This window comes from Chiloscyllium plagiosum, chromosome 1, assembly GCF_004010195.1.
Source record: "Chiloscyllium plagiosum isolate BGI_BamShark_2017 chromosome 1, ASM401019v2, whole genome shotgun sequence".
Taxonomy (NCBI): Eukaryota; Metazoa; Chordata; class Chondrichthyes; order Orectolobiformes; family Hemiscylliidae; genus Chiloscyllium; species Chiloscyllium plagiosum.
Genome location: NC_057710.1, coordinates 130,084,814 through 130,111,997, shown reverse-complemented (window position 1 = coordinate 130,111,997; position 27,184 = coordinate 130,084,814). Strand labels below are relative to the sequence as shown.

The 27,184-nt window shown below is 40.3% G+C and overlaps 1 protein-coding gene across 4 annotated transcripts in view; it reads right to left on the bottom strand.

The window, feature by feature from the left end:
• The window catches only part of prss12 (serine protease 12), a 141,392-nt gene that overhangs the window by 19,321 nt on the left and 94,887 nt on the right, over positions 1–27,184 (bottom strand). For 3 of the 4 annotated variants that reach the window (XM_043696805.1, XM_043696809.1, XM_043696812.1), the window contains exons 9-11: positions 23,056–23,261; positions 12,597–12,675; positions 10,994–11,116 (exon numbers count right to left, since the gene is read on the bottom strand). In XM_043696805.1, coding sequence (XP_043552740.1) covers positions 10,994–11,116; positions 12,597–12,675; positions 23,056–23,261 — 408 coding nt within the window. Of the gene's footprint in view, positions 1–4,120; positions 4,200–10,993; positions 11,117–12,596; positions 12,676–23,055; positions 23,262–27,184 lie in introns of those variants that run through there. The other variant, XM_043696814.1, reaches the window with a different exon arrangement.

Here is a 27,184-nt window from a genome sequence, read left to right as displayed (position 1 = left end):
AGTATTGCATTCAGTTTTGGTCCACAGAGGAAGTGCAGTGGCGGTTCACTGGGGTGCAATTGGCTGGACTGTCCTACAAGGCTGAGAATGGTTCAACTGATTCAACTATTCAAAAGATGCATCCACAGATAGCATGAGACCTGCTGAGTTTCTGCAGCATTCGCTGTGATTTATCGATATTCAGTAGAGCTAAGAAAGATGAGAAGGATTCTGAATGAAATGGATAAAATTCAATAGGGTTGGACTGACCAGAAGCAGGAAGAAATCTTCCAGGGAACACAGTTTATACCAGTGAATGCTTTGGACTGAAGCCACTGAATATATTCAAGAAAGAGATAGCTTATTTTTAATTTGGAGAAAGCGTGAATTATGGCTTTGAAATAGAGATTCAGCTATAATCATATGAAATGCTAAAGCAGACTCGTGGAGCCAAATGGTCTACTCCGGTTCTTTGTTTCCATATCTATGTTTCTGTGAATGAATAAAAAAGGTTATAGAGTAGTTATCCAAATCTATTCTGGGATAGTAGTAGCGTTAATAGCTGATGGACAAAAATCTTGTAAAGCAGTATGTTTCCCGAAAGAAGGTGACACTTCTGGTTCTCAGTCTTGGAAATTTTGTTGACTAAGTATCAATTGGGGATTTTTAGGGGCAATGATCATTGTATCTAAAGGTTTAGTTTGGCTTCGGAAAGACACAAAGAATGTTTGAGAGTAAGAATAATTCACTTTTTATTTATTCATTCAAGGGATATAGGCATCGCTGGCCAAGCCAGCATTTATTACCCATCTCTAATTGCCCAGAGGGTAGTTCAGAAGTAATCGCATTGCTGTGGGTCTGGAGTCACATGTAGGCCAAACCAGGTAAGGATGACAGATTTCGTTCCTTACTTGATATTAGTGAATCAGATAGGCTTTTCTGGCAATTGACAATGGTTTCATGGGCATCAATAGATTCTTAATTCCAGATTCTTTATTGAATTCAAATTTCACCATCTACCATGACAGGATTTGAACCCGGGTTCAAATTCTGGGAAGACAATTTCAAGTATAGCTGTCCCAGGTAAAATGGAATCAGGGTTTAGCAGGTTAAACTGTAACTGAACCTTTAAAGCTTCCTGAAAGGAAAGTTAACTCAAGATACATTCCCATGATTTGAAAGAGTAGGACAAATACATTAGGTGTTGTCTGGCTGACTGACTAAATTGAAATGAAGGTGAAGCAGGAGAAATGTGCTTTTAACAGACACAAGTGGATAATGCAATTGAGAACAAGGCTGACAATAGAAGGCTTTGGGGAATTGACAAAGGAAATAAGAGAAATAAAGGGAGAAGATGAGAAGAGATTGGCAGCTTAGAGAGAAAATGCAGAGAAGATTCACAAGGATGGCTTTATGGATGAGGACATTTAGTACTGTAAAAGATTTGAGAAATTGGCACTACTTTCCTTGGAGAAGATAAGGTTGAGAAGATATCTGATGGAGATAGAGGCAGTCCACGGATCGCATATGGTTTCCATTCTGGAGTTCATTCGCAAATTGAATTGTGTGCAAGTCAGAACACAATGCAGAACAATGCAAGGCAGTTCTTCATAAGTACAGGAAATGTTTATATGGTCAGGTTTTTAAAAGTACAAACATGTATGGGATCATGTTTGTAAGAACAGACATTCACAACTCAGACATTCGTAAATAGAGAACCAACTGTATTCAAAATCATAAAGGGTCTTGATAGAGTGGATAGGGTAAAACTGTTCCCACTGGTGAAAGAATCAAAAACCAGAGACAGATTTGAGGCAATTGACCCAAAAAAAGCAATAGTGACATGAAGCAATTTTTTTTCACAATGTGAATGGTTAGGATCTGGAGTGCTCCATGGAGTCAGGTTCATTTGATGTATTCAAGATAATGATACATTATTATCTGAAAAGAAATAATTACCGGGCTACAGGGAAAAGGAGGGGAGTAGCTCAAGGTGAATTGTTCTTCCAGAGAGCCAGCATAGATACACTGAGCTACAGTGGCCTCCTCCTGTGCAATGGTTATTCTGTGATTTTATAGTTCTAATGAGAGTTCAAAGAAGTGAGAGAGAATGTTCCAGTCATGCCTCATTATAAGTAAAATCTTCCTCTAAATGTTAAAGCACAATGCGATCTGAACACCGAGGCTATGTAAATAAATGAAAGCAGTCCCAGTTACTTGAAAATGATTCTTATTTCCTTTATGCTCTCTCCCATGGCATAAAATTGCAAGGTTGGAGCCAACATGTGGAGGAGCTGAGTAATGACTTATGAATTATGATTAAACAGAGATTGCTGTTTTATGTTCATATATTTATGTTTACAAATTATAACATACTTCATTCAACTCTGGCAACAGAAAAGGGTCTGTTTTGAAATCCTTTCCATTAGGCAGATTGATGGCACAGCATGAGGAAGTATTCACACAGTTGGATACAGAGCGAACTACGCACATTCAACCTTCATTTTCTCACACAAGTTCCTGATCTCAGCCAGCTAACATGGAGGACAGGATAGAGCAACTGCTTTCAAGAATGGGTTCCAAAATGAGAAAAATAAAGATCAAACATTGGATCAACTGAGCATCATACTTGGGGTGCAATTCATCCTATTACTAATTTTAAACTAAGGATTGTGAGAATTTATGCCAGCCATTTTACTAACATTATTGGCTGGAAGAAATGCACCTTCATTGTTATGGAGAAAGATTTATAAAGGCTGGAGGAGGACGATTTGATGGATAAAGCAAGAAAGAAATGAGACAAAGAAAAGATCCATGTTAAAGTAACAGGGAGTAGGTCTGGAGTCATTGCCTCATGTCACCATTATTGTGGGCCTGGAGTCATGTGTAGGCCAGCAATTTCCTTCCCTAAAAGACAGTAGTGAACCCAATGGGTTTTTCCCACAACAATTGACTAGGAATTCGATTCCTAATTCCAGATATTTCTTGAATTCAAATTCCAACATGGCAGAATTTGAGCACAGGGCTCCAGAACATTAGCAGTGTATTTAGATCAAGGGATAATATTATTCTGCCATCACCTCACTTTGCACTGGCAACTACCATGGTAATGGTGATGCAAGGACACTACATAATCAGGGACATGCTCCTGAATCATGGACAGAATCAGTTCATTACCAGCTCATTTCGAGCAATGCCGATATAAGGGGTGAGGAGCCAGATATCAGGCAACTTGACTCTTTCTGCTATGGAATGAGAGAGCAAGACAGATATTAAGGGTGATAAAAATGATGACATTGCCATTTTTTTAGGCACAAATGGAGAGATGTCCTGTGTGAGTAAGTAGGCAGCGTAGAGGAGGTAGAAGATCAATGATATCAGGGTGAGTAACAGCAAGTTGTGGGCAACAGGGAAAGTGATAGACCATGAACCTTGGTGGGATGTGGGTGCAGTAGCAGAGATGGAATGAGCATGGGCTATCCGAGAAAAGATGTTGGCAGAGTGGAAAAGATCATTGACCCTCTTCCTACCTTGCTGTGCATTTCTCTAGATGGCTAAGACTGCACTGCCCAGGAAGCAACCTCATATAAGATTGGCATGGTGTGGTGTCATGGCCTCCAATGCCAGTCCAATGGGTAATGGTCATCCTGCCTCTGCATCAGCCCATCCACCAGGCTGCTGCCTGCAAAGCAGGATACCAATTTTCCCCTTTCTGCCACACTCAGGTCAAATGTCAAGCATCATGCAGGGCAATTCCAGACTGATAATGCTTGTTTGGATGTGAAACAGGCTTTCAAAGATCATGCAAATATAAGGGATGCTCATCTTTTGGTGGATATTTAAGTGAGTGATGAGTTGTTCCAGGAACAACATTAGATCAAATGGCAGTAGAATCGAGTGAGAGCAATGCCACATGGGTGTGGGATAGTTTGGTAAGATTGAGCAAAAAATTTCATAAGGTCGTATAAAGAGAATCCCTCCAAAAAGCTCAACGCAACTCACACTTAGACAATTCAACCCCCTGAATCTGGGTTTGCAAAGTAAATACTTACCCATTCCAAGTTTGGATCAGGGATTTGTATGCATTTCCTCAGTCCCAGTGTTCTCCACAGCTCAGGCTCTGAGCCAGGACAGTGGAATTGTAAAATTCTCACATTGGGCTGGACTTCACTGAGATCTCAGGGAACCCAGTGTCAATTCTGTGTTGGGAATCCAGATAACTGTGGAAGGGAATGTCGATTACAATATGCCTGGGAAGCAACTCATTAAAACACTACCATAGAATCATAGAAATGATACAGAGAAGGGGAACATTCAGCCGATCTTGTCTGTGCCAACACAATGACATGTCCCTGATTAGAACAGTGAGTGACAAAAGGAGGGCCCACAGCCATGTCCAGCAGTTAGTCCCACCAGCAGAGGAGGGGATCCTGAGGGCATACTAAAATGGAGACATTCTCTGAAGAACTTTGAGAGTGCCCAACAAATTATGTTCCAGTTTCCAGGCTATCAAGACTAATCCTATCTTCAGGATTGTTGTAACAGCAGCTGTTGCTTGCTGGCACTCATGTCTCCATGGGGAAGGGGTGCAGAGAGAAATTAAAGGAGGCGTCACTAACTCCTGGGCCTGTTATTGGCATGCTGCATATAAACTATCGCTGGCTTTGGCCTGAGCAGGAGACCCCATTGTTTAATAGCGTCACAAATGAGTTCCCAATGGGGACTTAATTAATCTTATTTAACTGCACATATGTAGACAGTTAGAATTAATCAGACCTTAATCTGACAAAATCATGCCAAAGAGGGATTGTATTGAGGCCTACCCTGACACAATGATACTCTGAATTTGCTCTCAGTCCCACCTCCAGTACAATCTCTGCCGGATTATGAACATTGAGGCTACTGTCCTTTCTGATAATCATTGGCCAGCTTGCAAAGCCGTGTTGCCTTTTTTTTTACAAAAGCCATTAGAATGAAGAACTCTCCCACTGTTTCGCCATATGTGTGCTATACACATAATTATCATTTTACATTGCAGTTTGTAAAGTGAAGTCTGAACTCTGCTACTTCATTCCAAACCCCATAATACATAAAGCATATGTTGCTTAATACGAGGGTATGCATTTGCACATCATGATTTATTTTGCCCTTTATCTCTATTGCATTAGCCAAAATATCCAAATATTTCCAAATAAATTTGTGGAGAACTGGAGAAAAATGAGAGTACACTCATCATAGGCATTTTAGTCTGTATTGAAGAAGATAATTAGAAGACAGAACATTCAGTGACCCGGGCCTAGGTTTAAGGTGAGGGGGCAGGATATAAAAGGGACCTACGAGGTAACCTTTCCATGCAGCGGGTGGTGCATGTATGGATGGAGCTGCCAGAGGAAGTAGTGAGGCTGGTACAATTTACAACATTTAAAAGGCATCTGGATGAAAGGCATTTGAATAGGAAGAATTTAAAGGGATATGGGCTGAATGTTGGCAAATGGGACTAGATTAATTTAAGATATCTGGTAAACATAGATGAGTTGGACTGAATGTTTCCATGCTACATGCTCTATCGTATTGAATTGTGGAGCAGGCTTAAAGGGCTGAATGGCCTACTCCTGTTCCAATTTAGTGTGTTTCTATGTTCAACCATTCGCTCAACATGTTCTATCACATTTATTGATATAATATGTAAAGAATTAGGCATGAACTAGGCACTAATTGTTTTGAAAATTAAAATCCAGGATGCCACAATTGCCATTAGGCTGCAGTTTCAGTCACTGAACAGCAATTCAGTCTTCATACCACAAAGTGAATTGAATGAATTAAACTCAACAAAGTTCCAGCATTTCATGCCTGTGATGATTTCAAGTTTATGGGAAGTAGAAGTCAAAACAGGGTGGCAGCAAGTGTCTAACTTTAAAATTTAAACACTTTAGATTGATTTTAACATTGAGAAAAATCCAATTATGTTAGAGAAAAAGAAGTTGTGAATTATTCAAAACTAAAACAGCTACCCTGCAGAATAAACACACTGCTTGAGTCTCTAATTCGTTGGGAGGCTATTGAAATCATGAAAGCCTTTCAGAAGTGCAGGCTGACTCTCTAAAAGCCTTCAGAGGGCGATGTAGATGCCATTGGTAATGTCAGCAAGCTAATAATGCAAAATAACCACAATAAGGCACATGAATTCAAATCCCATTATGCCTGCCAATGGAATTTAAATTCAATTAATGAAGAAAAGTGACATTAAAAACTAGTCACAGTCATCATGATGATGAAATTACAGCATCGAAAGAAAAAAACAGTTATACTCGAAATTTACTGCACTGGTTCTTTGTTTTGAAGCGTACAAAATGAGTTGGACGAGTGTGTCACTTTTGGCATTTTCATTGTGTTTTTTTTCCAAAGGGTGATTATCCATCATGTTCACAACTGTTCTAAAGGGAATAAAATCCACCAGCTTTACCTGGTCCAGCCTAAATCTGGCTCCAGATACACAGCAAATGGCTGACTTTTTACTATCCTCTGAAATGCCCCATAATGCATTCAAGTTCAAAGGTCATTAGAGATGGGCAAAAAGTGCTGAGCTTAATTGTGACATCCACATCCCGTGCAAAAAAAAGAAAACACAAGTGAGGAGAAAAGGGTCAGCTACATCCTTGTGTGGGCAGAAGAGAAGGGTTAAATGCTTTTAATAGTTGGGAGATGAGCGGTGTTGATGGTCAAAACCCAGAAATTTAGCACTCATCTCCAGCCAAGGTCTTATCATTGATCTACCATTCAAAGTTTTGTAGCCTGAGGCAGAAACCAAGTGAACCTGGTGACAATCCCTTACCAAGAATCAAAAATAAAGCCAGTAAGATGTAAACGTTTAATTTAAATTTAAATATAATTTTTAAATACAAGAGTTTTGAATGGCCATGTCAGTTCACAGACAGAAATAAAACGTCTTGCACATGAATCAAACTGCAAGGTCAATCATTGGCAAAAGAAGAAAAGTAAATAAGTTATAAGAGAAGGAATACTACTGTAGCTACAGTCAGTCATGCATTTAATACACCAGCTCACATGGCAAACTGTAAGGAGTATATTCAATGGAATTGTAAGTCTAACATCTCGAGGAGGTGAAATATTCAGTTCACCAGCTATAGGTTGATACATGAGTGTTGTTTTGGCAGTGTTCAAGGACAAACAGAGTTGTTTGTAGGTAATCGAAGAGTTTGAGAGTAATCTGCAAATCTTTCTACAGCTGCAAAGCTGTAGAACATGACACTGCACTATATTCACTCACAAATTGTAGGCTATATAATGCATATGATTGTCAGCTTTGATCTGGCACAGAAGCAACTGAAGTACAAGAGTTTTCGATCTACAGGGTATTTAATGCTCACACCTGATAGGTAGAAGTTGATCTTTGATGAGATGAATGACAACTGTCAGCTATTTTGTGAATAGTCCGGGGGCTGCCAGACAGCCTAATTTTGAAAGCATCTGTTTCAGATCTCCTCCTCCCAACAGTTGCAATTATACCATCATGAAACAATTGCAGAATTGTAAAGACGTTTCTTGGACATGCAAAATGTTGAAGCATGATCCACAGTAACCTGTGATTCTGATGGCATTTCAGCAGAGGTCTTCAAAGATGGTCGACTACTGCTTACGTCAAGACTCCATGCACTCACACTTGAGATTTAGGAGGAAAAACAATTCCCCTGAGACTTTGTGAATGTGATAACTCTTCAATATAAATAAATTACAGTTTAGAGTACTAAACTGGGCCAAGGCCAATTATATCAAAATTAGGCAGGAGCTGGGAAATGTGGATTGGACACAGCTATTTGAAGGGAATTCCACATTTGATATGTGGGAGGCTTTCAAAGATAGGTTAAAGATAGTGCAGGATAGGCATGTCCCGTTGAAGGCAAGGGGTAGGTAAGGCAAGAATTGTGAACCGTGGATGACAGGAGAAATTGTACGACTAGCCAAGAAGAAAAAGGGAAGCGTACATAAGGTCCAGGCAGCTAAGAACAGAATGGGCACTGTAGGAATATCAGAAGACTAGGGCCAGTTTTAAATGAGGAATCAAGCAGGCTAAAAGGGGTCATGAGATAGCTTTAGTGAGCAGAATTAAGGAGAATCCCAAAGCATTTTATTCTTATATAAGAAGCAAGCGGGTAACTAGAGGAAGGATTGGTCCACTAAAGAATATTTGTGGCATCCTTAAACACAGGTGAGCTGTCAGAGGACTGGAAGGTTGCTCATGTTGTCCCCCTGTACAAGAAGGCTAGTAAAGATATTCCCGGTAACTGCAGACCAGGGAGCCTGACGTCAGTGGTGTGAAAGTTGCTGGAGAAGGGTACTGAGGGATAGGATCTATTTAGAAAAGAATGGGTTTATCAGTAATAGGCAAAATAGTTTTGTGCAGGGGAGATCGTGCCTTACCAATTTAATAGAGTTCTTTCAGGAAGTGACCAAGTTGATAGATGAAGGAAGGGCTGTTGATATCATATACATGGACTTTAGCAAGGCATTTGAAAAGGTTCCCCATGGTAAACTAATGGAGAAAGTGAAGTCACATGGTGCGCAGGGATAAAGAAGGGATAAAGATAGCTAGGTGGATAAAGAACTGGTTGAGCAACAGGAGACAGAAAGTAGTAGTTGAAGGGAGTTTCTCAAAACGGAGAACTGTGACCAGTGGTGTTCCACATGGATCAGTGTTAGGGCCACAGTTGTTTGTGATATACATAAATGACCTGGAAGAGAACACTGTTGGTATGATCAGCAAGTTTGCAGATGACACAAAGATTGGTGGAGCAGCAGAAAGCATAAGGGACTGTCAGAGAATACAGGAGGATATAGATAGACTGGAGAGTTGGGCGGAAAAGTGGCAGATGGTTTTCAATCCAGACAAATGTGAGGTGATGCATTTAGGCAAGTCTATTTCTAGAGTGAATTATACGAAAAATTGGATGAGACATTGGTTCGGCTGCATTTAGAATACTGTGTACAGTTCTGGTCATCACATTACCAAAAGGATGTGGGCGCTTTGAAGAGGGTGCAGAGAAGGTTTACGAGGATGTTGCCTGGTATGGAAGGTGACAACTATGAAGAGAGCATAAGTGACTGTCAAAGAATACAGGAGAATATAGATAGACTGGAGAGTTGGGCAGAAGAGTGGCAGATGGAGTTCAATCCAGACAAATGTGGGGTAATGCATTTAGACAAGTCTAATTCTAGAGTGAATTATACAATGAATGGAAGAGCCTTGGGAAAAGTTGATGAGCAGAGAGATCTGGGAGTGCAGCTCCATTGTACCCTGAAGGTTGCTGCACAGGTGGATAGAGTGGTCAAGAAGGCATATGGTATGCTTGCCTTCATCGGACGGGGTATTGAGTATAAGAGCTGGCAGATCATGTCAAATTGTACAAGACATTCTTCGGCCATATTTAGAATACTGTGTACAGTTCTGGTCGTCACAATACCAAAAAGATGTGGGCACTTTGGAGAGGGTGCAAGAGAAGGTTTACAAGGATGTTGCCTGGTATGGAAGGTGCTAGCTATGAAGAGAGATTGAGTAGGTTAGGTTTATTTTCATTTGAAAAAAGAAGATTGAGGGGGGACCGGATTGAGGTTTACAAAATCATGAAGGGTATAGACAGGGTGGATAGAGATAAGATTTTTCCCAGGGTGAAGGATTCAATAACAAGAGGTCACGCTTTCAAGGTGAGAGGTGGAGGGTTTAAGGGGGACACATGCGGAAAGTACTTTACACAGAGGGTTTCCCAGGGTGAAGGATTCAATAACAAGAGGTCACGCTTTCAAGGTGAGAGGTGGAGGGTTTAAGGGGACACATGCGGAAAGTACTTTACACAGAGGGTGGTGGGTGTCTCTAGCATGTGTTGCCAGCAGAGGTAGTAGAGGCAGGCATGGTAGATTCATTTAAGATGTATCTGGACAGATGTATGAGTAGATGGGGATCAGAGGGATACAGATGCTTAGGAATTGGGTGACAGATTTAGACAGTAGATTTGGATCGGCTCAGGCTTGGAGGGCCGAAGGGCCTGTTCCTGGGCTGTAAATTTTCTTTGTCTTTGTTCTTTGTATTTTTTCATATGGTCAGGAAACTCTTGACACACATTCTCTCGAATTGCCTACTTACTGACAAAAAGCTTCTAATAAGGCACCAATTAACTCCCTTTCCCTCAATTCATTTTGCTCCCAACTGTTCTTTGCATCTATTTCAGCCGTGCAGTTAGATTTTATTGTTTCAGGTGCAGTTACACTGCAGCTTTCAGTCTGACACCAATATCATTACAGTGCTATGTTCAGCCTGGGTTAACTTGCCAGCTGGCTCTACATGGAGCTTAGCTACACAGTAATTCTGTGCTTGCACTCCAAAAGTGGTCAGTAGCCTTCTTTTTCTGACAACCGCTTTCCCCATTTTTTATCCAGAGCAAGCATATGCAATTTATCTCCAACTTTTTAGAATCCCTTTGAACACATTTAAGTCCATAAAGTTGTGATGTACACCATAAAATTACACTACTCCAATCACGGACTCCAAGTAACATGAATATATCTATTGGTTGCGTTCAGCACCCTTTCATTTGGGAATCAGATTAAGCCCTCAGTCCCGATTCATCCAACTCCATGCAGTTCACACAGGTCATCCTCATTGTAGCTGTTTTCAGTTGAGCGAGAAGGCATATCCACTATTAGCCAGTTATATTACAAATTATCTAAAAACGTCTCAAGCAATATTTTTCTGAGAAGACTCAAAACAAAACCAAAGTCTTCAGTCTGTCACTACTAAAAACTCCATTAACTCTGAATAATGTGACAGATTTGTAGAGTTCCACCTGCAAAAGTTAATCACGTAAGTGTGACCTGCATCGAGCCATTAGAAACCAATTGTAGTAAAACTGCACTAGACTATGATACAATTCTCCAGGGGAAAAAAAGATAATGATCCTTTTTTAATTGTGTTAATTAAATTATTCCAATTAAAAAGACTGACCTTTTAAAGCAGTGAGCCGCAGTGAGGACCCAGCAGCTGTCAATGAGAGTGGCACCGCACAGTAATCTCCCATCTCCATGGGATGTTCTTAGCCGGATGGCGGCCTGCCAAGGCCACCCGCCCCTGTGTAAGGCAGGAAGCCAAACATTAAAAAGACATTACTCAGCGCATATAAGCAGAGGTCTAACAAATACAATTAAGGAGCTTGCACATGGGTCGCGATATACACACCAGCAGAAAATTGTGACCTGACAGATGTCTTTTAAGAACTTGCCTATTGCTGATTTGGCAGCAAAAAGCCAAATGTTTACTCTGTTTCAAATATACTTTCATTATTGACTCAACTCAGGAGCGACATACAATAATGTTTATTACACGGCATATTATTTTTCAACTCTCAAGCCATTCACATTGCAGTAACAATTCACAATTTGCTTTCAGCACTCTAAAACTTAGGTGGATTCCAAGAATTAAAGAAAAAGAATTTGAACTCCAAAGCGCCTTTTCGAGTCACAAGGTATCCCAAAGCACTTTACAATCAATGAAGTATTTTTGTCATCTCTGTAATATTGGAGGACAGTCAATTTGTACACACAAACAGCAACAAGGTAATGACCAGATAATTCAATATTTTATTAATGCTGGTTGGATGATAAGTATGTGCCCAGGAAAATCTCACATGCTTTTCTTCTGAAATGATTTCATGGGATCTGTTAGGTTCACCTTAGACAGCAGATGAGAGCTTGGTTTAATATCTGATCCAAAAGGTGATACCTCTGACTGTGCATCATTCTGCCAGTACTGTCTGTTTAGATAATGTGCACAAGTCCCTGGAGTGGGGCTTAAGCATTTTTGAGAAATTCAAAACAACTTATTTAAATGTGATGCATGCCACTTTACTTTGCTGATGCAAGGACCTCCTTCATATTGGGATAATATCCAAAAGGATCAACAGTGTTTAAACAACCGTTTTACCCTACATGACTTCACTGAAGAACAAAACTATCCCATGGGATAGTGTTCTGTGTACTGTGTACATGGCTATTCATCCATGAAGGACAGCAGAACTATGTCTGCTCTTCTTTACACTTTATCAAAGCAGACATAAACAGAGTTATCACAGCATAGGATTCATTAATACTCCCTTTTATTTTTACATAACTGCCATGAAAATATCATTGACAGTATCATTGAAATCATCCTTAATATCAGCTACAGCTTCAATAATGTAAAAGGGAATTAAATTCAAGATGAATATTTCTAATAAGAGTTACCTGAACATATTCATTAAGTAATTAAAACTGTTTACCTTAATATTCATACAGTACTGGTAACTTTTTCAATGTCAGATCAAATTATACCAACAAGTTTTAGATGAGATCTTTCCATTGAACATCAATTGTCTCAGGTATTGGGATGAACCTGTACAACAACTTAACCCATGCTTTACAATTTGGCTCGGTGAACTGAGACAACCAATTTATGCATATGGTCAAACACCCTTAGTTAATGCACTCTGACAGCAATGACACTTTACATTAAAGTTACCCAGTTAATGATTTCCAAGGAAAAATATGCTTTTGGCAATAATATACTTACTGACCGTAAAGAATTTTTCCCACCAATGATCCGTTTCTGCCGTTGGTTCAGTAATCGTAAGCCACAGAGAGTAGATGTGGGCCCTAAAGAAATTAAAAGCAATAGCACTCGAAGTTATATACTTTGTTTACCAAAGACTTGAACAAAGGTAAAAATCCCGAAAATAACTTTCAGAATAGAATAGAATTGAATGGAATAGAATAGTAATTTATTATCCCTTATATTTCTGAATATACAGTGAGGTGTGCATAAGTCGCCACAATTTGGTGTGATTGCCACCACTGAAGCTGATACTGAATCCACTGCACTGATGCCATAGCAAGGAGGGACAGACCAGACCCAACTAGTCACCAACACTGAAACCATCATTCAAGCCGGTCACCACTTCTGTCACAGCCCAAAGCCCCCACCTTGCTGCTACAGCCATGAGGAACAAACTGGAGCCACCATGTAGCCATTGCTGCAGCCACCATTGAAACCGCCGCACCACCACCAGGGGGAATGGACCAGACCCACAGACAATGGAGCCTTCAATAAAGCTGCGGTCACTATGGCCATAAAAAATGGACAACCAGATCCGCCAAGGCCTTGCAATTGTCTTCCTCAACCACAGCCACAGAAAAGAAGAAAAAATGAACTTTGATACAAGAGAAATAAAGAAACAAAACAAAGCAAAAAAGAGTAAAGAAGAATGTGAGCGGGTGAGTGGAAACAGAAGCATGCGGACGCAAAGCCCGGACACTTCCTACACTGCCACCACCACCTTGAAGAGAGTTCAAAACTCCAGTACTGCTGGAAAAAGACATGCTGTTGCTGTGTTTTGGATTGCACTCATCAGGACAGAGTTGCAAGAATACCAAATCTAACAGGAGTAATAATCTATATTTCATAATCAGAGGGTGTTGATTGGTTGGCTATTGAACTTTGATTGGTAGAGGTATTGCTATGAATTGAATTGAATTGAATTGAATTGAATTTATTGTCACGTGTACCAAGGCACAGTGTAAAGCTTTGTCTTGCGAACAATACAGGCAGATCACAGAGTTAGGTAGCATAGGTTCGAGATCACTAAGTTTAGTAATCAGTCTCGAGGTGATAATAGTGTTGAAGGCTGAACAGTGGTCAATGAGTAGGATTCTTACGCAGCTGTTTTTGGTGTCAAGATGTTCTACGGAGGAGTGAAGGGCAAGTGATATGACATCTGACATGGATCTGTTGGTCTGATAGGCAAATTGGAGTGGGTCAAGAGTAGTGGGGAGGCTGGAGTTGATTAATGCCATGACCAACCTTTCAAAGTACTTCATGACCACTAAATTAGAGCCACTGGGCGGTAGTCATTAGGACATGGACAATATACTAGAAAACAGTTAACTGCCAAGTTTTTATTAAAATTCAAATCAGACAACTTCAATCGCAGTAACTTAACTGCTGTTCCAGCTAAGACCCTCTGCCTCAGCACAAATTGGAAATCAAATCTACAAGCTTATTATTCATAAACATTGTAATTTAATACATGGCTTTGACTGTAATGTTTTTACCGTTTTTACATTAGATTATAAAAAGGACATTAGGACCAATGAAAGCACATGGAATTATAGCTATAATTACATGGTGTGATTTAAGATATTAGAAATGCTTTTATTACTACAGGATTAATGCTAAATTGCTAACTACCAAGTATAGCCAATGAATAATGCCAATAGGTTTTGCTTTACTGACTCATAACAAGACCTCATACAACTATAAAGCTTATAATTGCTTCTCGTATACTTACAGTAAAACAAATGTTGAAGCTGTAATTTTTAATTGATGGCCTGGTACTCTCAATGTGGAATAGTCCATGTAATAAGTTGGGAGGGATAGTGGCTGTAATAGCAGCTCACCACTGGAGACAGGGGCCAAGTTTTTTGTTTTGGTGCTTGGACCCTGACATCAGGATCAAACAAACATCTCAATCCCATGATCTATGGGAAATAGTCACCCCACCTAATTTTCCAAGGAATGGCCAACTAACTCCAACACTGAAAAAATTGTGAACGAATAATGAAGGTAATGGCGAGAGAGAATGCCTCTTTCAGGATTTTTAAAAGTTTTGTAAATAGTAATGACTACAACCTCCAGATCACCATTTTGGAAGCACTTAACAGATTGGCCTATGGGCACAGTCACAGAGGTTAGATCATTTAGGATTATATCCACTGGTGTTTAGAAGAATGAAGAGAGGAGATCTCACAGAAACCTATTAAATTCTAACAGACTAGACAAAGTAAATGCAAGAAGGGTGATCTCAATGAGAATGGGAGTGTGGCATTGGAGACTCGAACTGAGGATCACAGTCCAAGAATATGAGGTAAGCCATTTAGAAACTGCTTCACCCAGAGAGTGGTGCACCTGAGAATTCTCTACCATAGAAGTGGTTGAGGCCAAAGCAGTAAATGTTTTCAAGAAAGAATTACATGTATTTCTTGGAGTTAAAGGGATCGAAGGGTGTGGGGACAAGGCAGGAGTAAAGTACTGAGTTAGTGGATCAGCCATTAGCTGAGCCAGTCTGTTGTTTTTGTCAAAAAAGAAACAAAGCTGGGAGACAGGAGACTATTAGAACAGAGCTGAAATTCTAACGATTAATTGAAAATCTTAATGCTTTGTGGGTCTACAATTTAAAGTACCTAAGAAAAAGCCAGAAAAGAACTCTGTTTTAAAATCAATACATTTGGGTCTGGTATTTACAACAAGGCCAGGAAGGGTTGGGGTGTTTTATGTGCTGCAATGCCAATCACTATTGGATTATTAGAACACTTTAAGAACGACATGGTGCTGCCTCACAGCGCCAGGGACCCAGGTTTGATTCCAGCCTTGGGCGACTGCCTGTGTGGAGCTTGTACGTTCTCCCCATGTCTGCATGGGTTTCCTCCAAGTGCTCCAGTTTCCTTCCACAATCCAAAGATGTGCGGGTTAGGTGAATTGGCCATGCTAAATTGTCCATTGTTTTCAGGGATGTTTTGGTTAGGTGCATTAGTCATGGGTAAATGTAGAGTAATAATGCAGGAGAATGGGTCTGTGTGGGCTACTCTTCAGAGGGTCAGTGTGAACTTGTTAGGCTGAAGGGCCTGTTTCTACACTGTAGGGATTCTATGGTTTCATTCTACTTTGCCATTACCATCCTTTTTCCTTGACTCGCCCCAAAGGCTTAGTTGGTTTACCACGGTCAAGGAAAAGCGCCAATGAGTCTGAATGAGAAAAGACTTATCTTATGTAAGATAAATTTATTTCATGATAGCAATCTGGTACAAATGACATTATAGACATTGTTACTAAAACTATTGGGAGGCCTGTAGATATATGTCTTCACCCAACAAAATCCTAAGATGTTCTGATTTTCCACACTCAAGTGCTTATGACACTATTATATTGGGTACAGCTTAATGCAATCTCCCATATTAACATTCTCAGAACCATTTCCTTATGTAACATCTCCCCACAAGCATTTTCCTAAAGTTAACATTTATACTTTAAATCTATGTATTTTTGGTTTTTATGTATTTTGATTGTGCACTTGAAATGAGAATAGAATGGTTTTAAAAACAAGGATTGCTGAAGGCTTACTGCAATTGTTAAAAGCAAGTTACTTGACTCTCATTGTAAGTACCATTTACACATCTCCCTGTTCAAGCAATAGTTGAAGTGTGGCTGAACCTGAGTCGCCATGTACAAATGGAGAGCTGATTGCTCTGTGGGACCAATGACCAGCCATTAATGACAAAGGCCCTGTGGCTGCCAACAACTGTGTGATTGGCTCTCATGTAGAATCAGATGCAATCAGACCTTCCCCAGCTCAGGAACTCTCTCTGTTCTCTACACTAAAATCTACTTTAAGCCTGAAGAAAACCAATTTATTTTTCCTGCAGCAATATTATAAGCTATGACTTTTACTTTATAAATCAGAGGCCTTTGATAAGCGTGAACCAGCCACCCTGTACCTCTGAACACTGGTGAAAGCATCTATAAAAGGAAGTCTGTAGCATTCTGACCAGCTCAAGAACTGTCCAAGTAGATCTTGCAAATGGAGAACACAGAGGTTTATTTCCCAGGTTTCCCTCCATCACATTTTTTTTTCTCTGTGCAGATGTGTGTGTGTGTGTGTGTGTCTATGACTGTGTGTGTGTGTAAGGGGGTGTTCATAAGAAGATTAGAGTTTTAACTTGGGGAGTTTATAGGCTCAAGGTTCAAACTGTTCTACCTGTAGCTAGAGTTTATTTACTTGTAATAAATATTAATTTTTGTAAAGTACAGAAACCAGGTCTGTGCTTTCTGTCAAGCTAGACATGAAAATCTGGTAAATTGAGGAATTTCACACATTTTTAAAGTGATGACTGCAGACATTTCATTTTCAGTGCACTACTCCAGTGAGGTGTAATAATACATTAACATATACAATTACATTTATCCTTGTTTCATCTCTATGTGAGTCTCTGACTTCAAACATTCAGGTAGTTTGGAGGTTTCACAGTTCTTCCTGAATGCATTCATGATGGACTTGGAAGATCAGTAACCCTTTGGCCTGAAAACTTTGACCAAGATTATTTTCTTCTTTTTGCACAGTTATAAATTAGAGTTACCTTTTATTTCTTGGATGTCTTACACGGAGGCCATTGTTCCTGAACCTTAATCTCCTGACTTTCTTTTGAAGAGGAATGTTTCCCAGCTGAATCAGGTAGTTTCCTCAAGACATTACCTGGGGAATCTTTATCTCATGAATGCCATTCATGGAAGATAACTGTTCTGTTGAAACAGACATTTTCCGGACCAGGTCAGTTCTTCTTGACCATATTCTAAATCTGTGAGCTTGGTCATTAGACCTCAGTGTTGGCTTCCATGGAGTTGTATGCAACCCAACTGTAATCTGTGTAAACAAATCTTTTGATACACTGATGTTAATGCATGGAAACTCTTGTCTTCAAATTATAGATGAAGTGAGCATTTGTATGTGGTTCTCTGTGGTTGTCATTCTGGTTATAGATTCCAAAGTTGTAGTGCTGTATCACAGGGGATAATGAAAGCCATAATGAGTACAATTGAACTCAGTGCCACTACATGGAAAGCAACGTAATGATCAAGACTCCAAAGACCTGGCTCATGATAAAATGAAGAAGCAGAAGAAGCCACTGGTTATGGAGAATACATCTTACCAGGTAGGGCTGGCTGCAGGGCAATTTTTCAGCCAACAATGAGCAGGAGCCCAATGAGTAGCTCAACTGTGTCACGATCTCAAAAAGAAACTAAATGTCTTACTCATGATGTCTCTTCACAGATTGAAACTTCCATGTCAGATACTTAACCAACTTAACCCAGGAGCTGTAGTAGCTTTGTTGTGCCTAAAGAGGAGGAGGAGAAGGAGAAGCTGAATCAGAGACACAAAGCTGAGGGGCCTACATCTGTGAATGAATAAGCAGGGCCTGAAGAGTGAAACCAGGTTCTTCAGCATTATTGGGAAATGTATTGCTAAATGATGAACCAAAGACACAGGCAGATGATTAAAAGGCAGGGCTGGTGATGTCTGCACATGACTAGAGATGCTGTCACCTACATCTGTCAGATCTTGCCGGAAGCTCTGCAGCTGCATGGTACGAACGAAGCATTGGGCTGGTGACACTGAAGGTCACAACTGCATTGGATGTCCTCATCACTAGCTCATTTCAAACTACATCCGGGGACACGTACAGCATCTCCAAATCAGCAACCCACTGATGACCTTTACAAGTAAACAGCGCAGATTGTTCAGTTTACCAAACTGTTGGGTTTGCAGCCATCACTGAGTTCCCTTATTCAAGGGGTCATCAACTGCATTGAGGTGGCACTCAGAGCTCTTTGGCATCATCCAACCAGATTCTTAAACAAAGAGGGTTTACTCCATAATGTTCAGCTCATTCATTACAATAGATAATTTCTGCAGGCATGCATCCACTATTCAGGGAGAAGTCACAAAGCTTACATTTTGCACAGCACTCTGTAAATGTTCATTCCTCGACATCACTTCCAGGGCTGTCCTATGGGTGACAAGTAGCTCTTTCAGAAGGGTATTGCCTATGAGTCGAGTGTCAAACAGCATTACAAGAGGAGCACTCCAGTACTTATCAGAGAGAAGAGAAAGTGAGGACTCCAGATACTGGCGAGTCAGAGTCAAAACGTGTGGTGCTGGAAAAGCACAGCAAGTCAGGCAGCATCTGAGGAGCAGGTTCTCATGATTGGAGGGCTGCAAATATTATTCCCTTGTTCAAGAAATGGAATAGGGATAACCCTAAGAATTACAGACCAGTCAGTCTTATAACGGTGGTGGGCAAATTATTGGAGTGGAGTCTGAGAGACAGGATTTATGATTACTTGAAAAAACATAGTTTGATTAGAGACAGTCAGCATGGCTTTGTGAGGGGCAGGTCATGCCTCACAAGTCTTATTGAATTCTTTGAGGATGTGACAAAACACATTGACGAAGGTGGCGCAGTAGTTGTAGTGTATATGGATTTTAGCAAGGCATTTGATAAGGCTCTCCACGGTAGGCTCATTCAGAGAGTAAGGAGGCATGGGATACAGGTACATCTGGCTGTCTGGATACAGAATTGCCTGTCCCATAGAAGACAGAGGGTGGTAGTAGATGGAAAGTATTCAGTGAGAGATCTCTGTTCTGGGACCTCTGATTTTTATAAAAGACTTGGATGAGGAAGTGGAATACTTGGTTAGTAAGTTTGCCAATGACATGAAGGTTAGTGGAGTTGTGGATAGTGCGGAGGGCTGTTGTAGGTTGCAATGGGACATTTACAAGATGCAGAGCTGGGCTGCGAAATGGCAGATGGAGTTCGACCTGGAAAAGTAAAAAGTGATTCATTTTGGAAGGTAAAGTTTGAATGCAGATTACTGGGTTAAGGCAGGATTCTTGGCAGTGTGGAGGAACAGAGGGATCTTTGGGTCCACGTCCATAGATCCTTCCAGGTTGCCACTCAAGTTGATAGGTTTATTAAGAAGGCGTATGGTGTGTTGGCTTTCATTAGCAGGGGGATTGGGATTAAGAGCCATGAGGTTATGCTGCAACTCTGTAGAGCTCTGGTTAGACCACACTTGGAATATTGTGTTTAGTTCTGGTCACCTCATTATAGGAAAGATGTGGAAGCTTCCTGAGCTTCCTGATGGTGCAGAGGAGATTTATCAGTATGCTGCCCGGACTGGAGGGCATGTCCTATGAAGAAAGATTGAGGGAGCTAGAGCCTTTCTTACTGAAGTGAGGAAGGATAAGAGGTGACTTGATAGAGGTGTAGAAGATGATGACAGGCATAGATAGAATGAACACACAGAGACTTTTTCCCAGGACAGAAATGGCTATCACAAGGGGGCATAATTTTAATGTGATTGGAGGGAAGTTTAGGAGACATACCAGAGCTATGTTCTTTACACAGAGTAATGGGTGCATGGAATGCACTGTTAGCAGTTGTAGTAGAGTCAGATAGATTAGGGACATTTAAGCGACTCTTGGATAGGCACATGGATGATAGTAAAATGAAGGGTATGCAGGTTAGTTTGTTCTTAAGAGTAGGCTAACAGGTTAGCACAACATTGAAGGCCAAAGGGCCTGTATTGTGCTGTATTGTTCTATGTTCTATGTTTTATCAGACAAAGGCTCCAGCATAATAGATGTCACACACAGTGCAACCTAGCTCTATGATGGATGAGAACTTAGAAGAGCGGAAAATGGAACAGCCACCCATCTCCTCAGATGAGGAAGGGATATCTGAAGGAGATGCTGAGACAACCACATTCTGATGTTGAAGGTGTTGCAGAAGCTAGGGCTTTACAGTGAAATGAGGATGCAAGCTAAATAGAAGCTAAAAACATTGATACTGAATACTATAATTTTATATATGGACACTCAGGACTATGAGGACAATTATAGTACAAAGACATTTCTGCCCTAAAGGAAATGTTTGATTTTTCATAACATTTTATGCAAATTTATTAAACATTAACTGTAAGTTCGTTGGTTCTCTGAACATCAGTGACCTCCTGTTCAGTTTCCAGATCAGAGCATCAGCTCAGTATTACACAGCAAGACAAGGGGAATGCCATAAAATGACTGAAATCTCATTGTGGAAGGTGGATCCAATTATTACAGAGATTTGCAGAGGGTAAACAATGATGATTGACTCCTGAGTACCAAACATCAATCTTAAGCTCATGATTTTCAGAGGCAATGTTTCTGCTAGCCAGGATACTAGAAATAGTGCTAAGCCTGAGGATAGTGAGCAATTTAGGATTCAGCAAAAGGGCATCCAGAAATTGAAAAGGAAAATGAAAAGAGATATGAATACAAGCTAGTGAGGAACATAAAAAAGGATGGTGAAAGGTTTTATTGATACCTGGAAGGAAAAGGATCTGCAAGGATAAATGTAGGCTCATTTCATGTGGAAACAGTCATATTTATAATGGAGAACTGGGAAATAGTACAAAACCTAAACGTTGATTTTGTGTCTGCCTTCACATGGGAAGGCACAGAAAAACTCCCAGAAGGATTTGACAATCAAGGCACTTAGATATGTGAAGTGCTAAAAATATGACTACCAAAAAGGTAGTACTTAGTTAGCGTTAATACTTAGCCAGAGTTAAGGTTGATAAATCTCCTGGACCAAACGATCTTCATCCCAAGGTGTTGATGGAAGTAGCAATAGAAACAGTCAGTGCATTGGTGATTATATTTCATTGTTTTGGCGAGTCAAACACAAGATTACAGCCACTTTCAATGTCCTATTCAATACTCTGATTCTCTCCTTAATACCCTACTTTTGAAAACTATGATAAGGTGCCACTAGTCAATCTCCAACATAATTTGTGACAACTTCCCTCACGAAGTGAAGGCACCAAGACAGGTCTGCTCTGACATGCTCACAGAGGACTGTCTAAGCCAGCACATGTCACAACAAGGTATGGGGATAACTGCATATACAATACCCTGAAAAGCAATGCAGAAATTTTTGTTGAGGACTACCCTGAACAGCTCTGTTACATTGAACTCAGTGCTCTGTGGGTTGTGTCCAGTAAGCACACACATCAACCTTTGCTGGAGGACCTCTAACTCAGTGAATGACACTGTCTTGGTGTACCCATAATTTGCTGGTCTTACAGGACAAAGTGCTGTCAACAATGTACAGGATGGTTTTCCCGTAGCCATTGATGTTGAAAGTACATTGTCTAGTCAGCAATGCACAAATCTGAAGAACAAATAATTTTAAAAAGCAGTGTTGTTATATTTCCAAAGTTTTGGAAATGAGAGGATTATTAAAAAGATGCTTGAAGATATAACTCTTGTAAAACATAAAATTATGGCAAAACAAAAGGGAAATCTTGCAAAACATTGCAGACAAAGCAATAGAACAAGCAAAGAACTACTTTATGGCCAAAATTGAACAAGTGATTCACACTTTTAAAGGTATTCATAGAATCCCTACAGTGTGGAAGCAGGCAATTTGGCCCAGCAAGTTCACATTGACTCCGCAAAAAGCATCCCACCTGATTTATCCCCTACCCTGTCCCTGCATTTCCCCTGGCTAATCCATCTACCCTGCACATCCCTGGACACTTTAGCATGGCCAATTCACCTAACCTGTATATCTCTGGATTGCGAGAAGAAACTGGAGAAACCAGAGGAAACCCACGCAGAAATGAGAAGAATGTGCAGTCTCCACACAGACAGTCGTCTGAGGCTGGAATTGAACCCTGTGCTGTGAGATAGCAGTGCTAACCACTGAGCCACGATGCTGCCAGAAATTGCCACACATATTTCTGTTTCCATTTTACACAAACAAGCAGAACTGCGTAGTGCAGGTGAACAGAAAGCTGCAAGACTCAGTGAAGAATTTATTTGAGTATTTCTTGGTGCGTCAGGTAGTTCACTTGGCTTGAGAGAGTGATACAAAGAGCATGAGTTCAATTCTTGCACTAGATGGGTTACCATGAAGGACTTTCTTTCTCAACCTTCTCCCTCAGCTGAGGTGTGGTGACCTTCAGATTAATATACCAATAGTTATCTCCCTAAAATGACAATTCACATAGGACTATGGCACCTTTAATAGAGTCTCCATGTGCCATCAACACAACCGCAGACATTTCAGAGTTTGTACAAAATGCAGCCTTCTGCAAATTATGCTCAGGCAATTCCTCAGCCCTGGTTTATATAGTTAGGTTTCAGCTTGGCAATGGCAGGAAGGCTTCATAAAATTCAGGTAAACGCAATTTTCCTGCCAGTTGTGCAGGTCAGATATAATCTAGGTCAGATGTTAGGAAAAGGTGACCTCCAAGGTCAATGACAACTCATTTATAAAGAGGCATTTACAATTTTACAAACCTTATGGCTCAGAGGAAACCTTCCTTCATAATAAGTATTTAGACAGCTATTCTAGTGAATAGAAGGCAAAAACATTCACCTATGTTTCCTAGATTTCCAGGTTTTTTGCCCTGATAGTCACAAATCACACTTGCATCCTCACTGTGTCGACAGTTGTGTGTTCCAATGTCTTGCTTGATGCAATCTGACAAGCTTTCCTCAGAACCAGTACATTTCACATTATCCAAGTGTATTGGACCCACTCCATCTCCAAAATAGGCCAGTGATCTTGCCTTAGCTGGGCCCCTTTAAGAAAACACAGGTGTATCTCAGAAAACATCAAACCTTACAACTTCTTTGATTGTGAACATATTTCTAACAGAATTCTTTACAAGGCAAGTATCACAATTTGAAATCATATTTGAAACTTTAAATATTTTGAGCCATTCTTCACTGATTGACCATTTTAATGTTCTTATGGCAACCCATAAGATATGACAGATTGCAAAATGTTAGGTAATTTATTGCAACCTCAGTATTATTGTCAATGAGTAAGAGGACACGGAACCCCAGGTAGTGTGGTCAAGATTTAATCTATGGTAAAAGCTGACAATCTCTGAATAGGTGATGCTTCTCCACCATAGGAAGGTAGATAAATGCTACTGATGTTAGGCTGTCCTTGCTAGTGATTTGACATGAGAAGCATTGTTGGACTGCAGTAGGAATTTTCTTGGTTTCACCTTTTGAAGAGATGGTGCAGGGAGACATAAACAAGGGAGGAAGTATTTAATTGTCAATTGTTGAAGTTTTTACCAGAGATCGCACTCTGTTTCTTTGCAGACAGATAAAAACACATTCAAACAATCTAATATTGAAATATCCAAGGTATTATCAATCAGGCCATTAGCTATCTAGGTTAGTTAATGGCTTGTTTGTGAATGTAGAGTAATACTAATAGCAGTGGATTCCATTCCTGCTGTTAGTTGACATTACCATGAAAGTCCCTCCTTCTCAAACTCTCCCCTTGCCTGAAGCATGGTGACTCTCAGGTTAAACCACCACCATTGCTAAATCTAGAGGCAGACTTCTAATCATTTTTTGTCAATAGTTCAAAGTGAGCATAACACATTGGGCAGTACGCTCAAAATTTCCTTATATACACAACAGATAGGCAAAGATTCTGATAAACTATGCACCTTAACAATATTGACCATGTAAAGTTGGCCAAGATTAAACACTTGGCTGTGCTTGGACACGACCATAAGGAAGATTAGAGTGGTGCTAGAAAAGCACACTCAGTTCAGGCATATTCTGAGGAGCAGGAAAATCGATGTTTCAGGCAAAAGCCCTCCTGCTGAAGGGCTTTTGCTAAAATGTTGATTTTCCTGCTCCCCGGATGCTGCCTGACCTGCTGCACTTTTCCAGCACCACTCTAATCTTGACTGATCTCCAGCATCTGCAGTACCCACTTTTGACTACCATAAGGAAACCAAGTCAACCATTGCATAAATTGAGGCACTTTAGTAGTCAAAAAGATAGTACCACATTTTGATCTGAGGACAAAGTACGCCTCAAATTCTGAGCATTGATGATAAACTTGACTACTTGGTAAACTAATGCTTCTATAAACTAAACAGAAATTCAAAAAGTTTGCTTTCTGTAACATATGATTTCTGAATACTGTTCAATGGAACTTTTACAAAGTGTACATTGAATACTATGAAACCCAAAGATTTTCTTTTGAAGCATTTTCTTCAGGAGTGAGACTATCACAATGTTGCAACAATCTCTTTTGTGCTTGACCTTCACTTCAAGCTCTACAACAATACAGCTCAAGGCTGTGGTTATTACATCATCCAATTTTCACACATCCCCGTCCTTCAAATCTCCAGAGATATTCGCTGCATCAGGCAACCATCCCATCCACACCTCACAGTAATTCCATGGCATATATGAACAGGAACGGTTTCCATTCCATTCATGTGTAAATTGGTACATTGCAAGCAAATTCACTGGTGCCTTTACTTTTCATCAATCAGCAGTTGCATTAAGCGCAAAATGTGTTTGAAAGTTTACTAATTTAAAATGGTTTGCAGAAATCTCATCATAGTCACTGACAGAAACATGTCCAATGATCATTACTGTTTCACACACTGTTGCATTGTTTTGGAACTTTGGCATTTTTAAAAAGGAGGACAGACAAAAGGCAGCACATGATCAGTGAAGGAGAGAGAGAGAAAGAAACCTACTCTGCTAACTGACACAGCAGTGAATCTGCACAGTTACTGCCTTTGCTGTTTGAATTCATGTATCTCTGGACACCGGAGTGTGTCTGGAAAAACTGAACAAACAGCGCAATTCACAACAGATCTTGGAGGAAACTGTGTGAGAGACCTGACAGCACAGGAACTGATAAGTGCATACTTTTTAATGTATAACCTTGCTGTAAGTTTGTCATAGTGAGTAGAGTGGGTTCTTTCTTGATTATATGTTTTATTGAAATCTGTATCTTGATTAAATTTTAAAAATATAAACCATAAGTAGTAAGTTAACCTGGAGCACTTTTTTTTTAAGAGCAAAAAGACAGTGCACTTTCTGGGTCTGTAGATTGTGAAGGAGCAAATATGGCCTTTCGTAGAGTGATATGCTCTTCGTGTTGGATGTGGCAGTTTAGGGAAAGATTACATGTTACTGAGGATTATGTCTGAAGGAAGTGTCTTTGATTGCGAATCTTATCAGACCAAATGGATCTGTTGGAGTGACAGTTAGAGGCAATGACGAATTTACAAGAGCCAGGGGTGTGATGGATGGCAGTTATAGGAAGGGAGAAAGCCACAAAAACAGTCAGGTAGATGGGTTAACTCCATGAAAGATAGGAGAGTTATACAGGTAGTGCAGGAGTCTTCTGTGGATATCGCCATTTCAAACAAGAATGCTGTTTTGGAAAATGCAGGGGGTGATGGACTGTCAGGGAAATGTAGCATGAACCATTTTTCTGGTATTGAGACAAGCTCTAATGTAATGAGGGGTACGTCGAGTTCCAAGTGATCAATTGTGATAGGGGACTCTCTAGTCAGAGGCACAGACAGACATTTCTGCGATCAACAGCAAAAAATCAGAATGGTGTGTTGCCTCCCTCGTTCCAGGATCAAGGATGTCTCAAAGAGGGTGCAGAATGTTCTCAAGGGGTAGAGGGACCAGCTGGAGGTCATTGTACACAATGACATAAGAAGGATGAGATTCTGAAGTGAGAATATAGAAAGTTAGGCAAGTATTTAAAAAGGAGGTCTTTGAGGGGAGTAATATTTGGATTACTCCTAGTGCTATGAGTTAGTAAGGGTAGGAAGAGGAGAATAGAGCAGATGATTGTGTGGCTGAGGAGTTGGTTCATGGGAAAAGGGTTTAAATTTTTGATTCATTGGAATCTCTTCTGGTGTAGAAGTGACCTGTATAAGAAGGACGGATTGCACCTGAATTGGAAGGGATCGAATATATTGGCAGGGAGCTTTGTGAGAGCTGCACAGGAGGAGTTAAACTAGTCAGGTGGAGGGGTTGGGACCCAGGGAGATAGTGAGGAAACAGATGAGGCTGAGACTGGATACGGTTAAGGAAAGGAGCGAGTCAAACAGTCAGGGCAGGCAGGGACAAAACAGAGAACAAGGTAGGACTGATAAATTAAACTGCATTTACTTCAAAGCAAGAGGCCTAACAAGGAAGGCAGATGAACGCAGGGCATGGTTTGGAACATGGGACTGTGATATCATAGCAATTACAGAAACATGGCTCAGGGATGGACAGGACTGGCAGCTTAATGTTCCAGGATACAAATATGATAGGAAGTATAGAAAGAGAGGCAAGAGAGGAGGGAGGAGTAGTGTTTTTGATAAGGGATAGCATTACTGCTGTACTGAAGGAGGATATTCCTGAGAATACATTGAGGGAAGTTATTTGGGTGGAACTGAGAAATAAGAAAGGGATGATCACTTTATTGGGATTACTTTATAGACTCCATAATAGTCAGAGGGAAATTGAGAAACAAATTTGTTGAGAGATTTCAGTTATCTGTAAAAATAAAAGGGTGATTATGTTTGGGGATTTTAATTTTCCAAACATAGACTGGAACTGCCAAAGTGTTCAGGGTTTAGATGAAGTGGAATTTGTTAAATACGTATAAGAAAGTTTTCTGATTGAGTATGTGGAACTACCTACTAGAGAAGGTGCAAAACTTG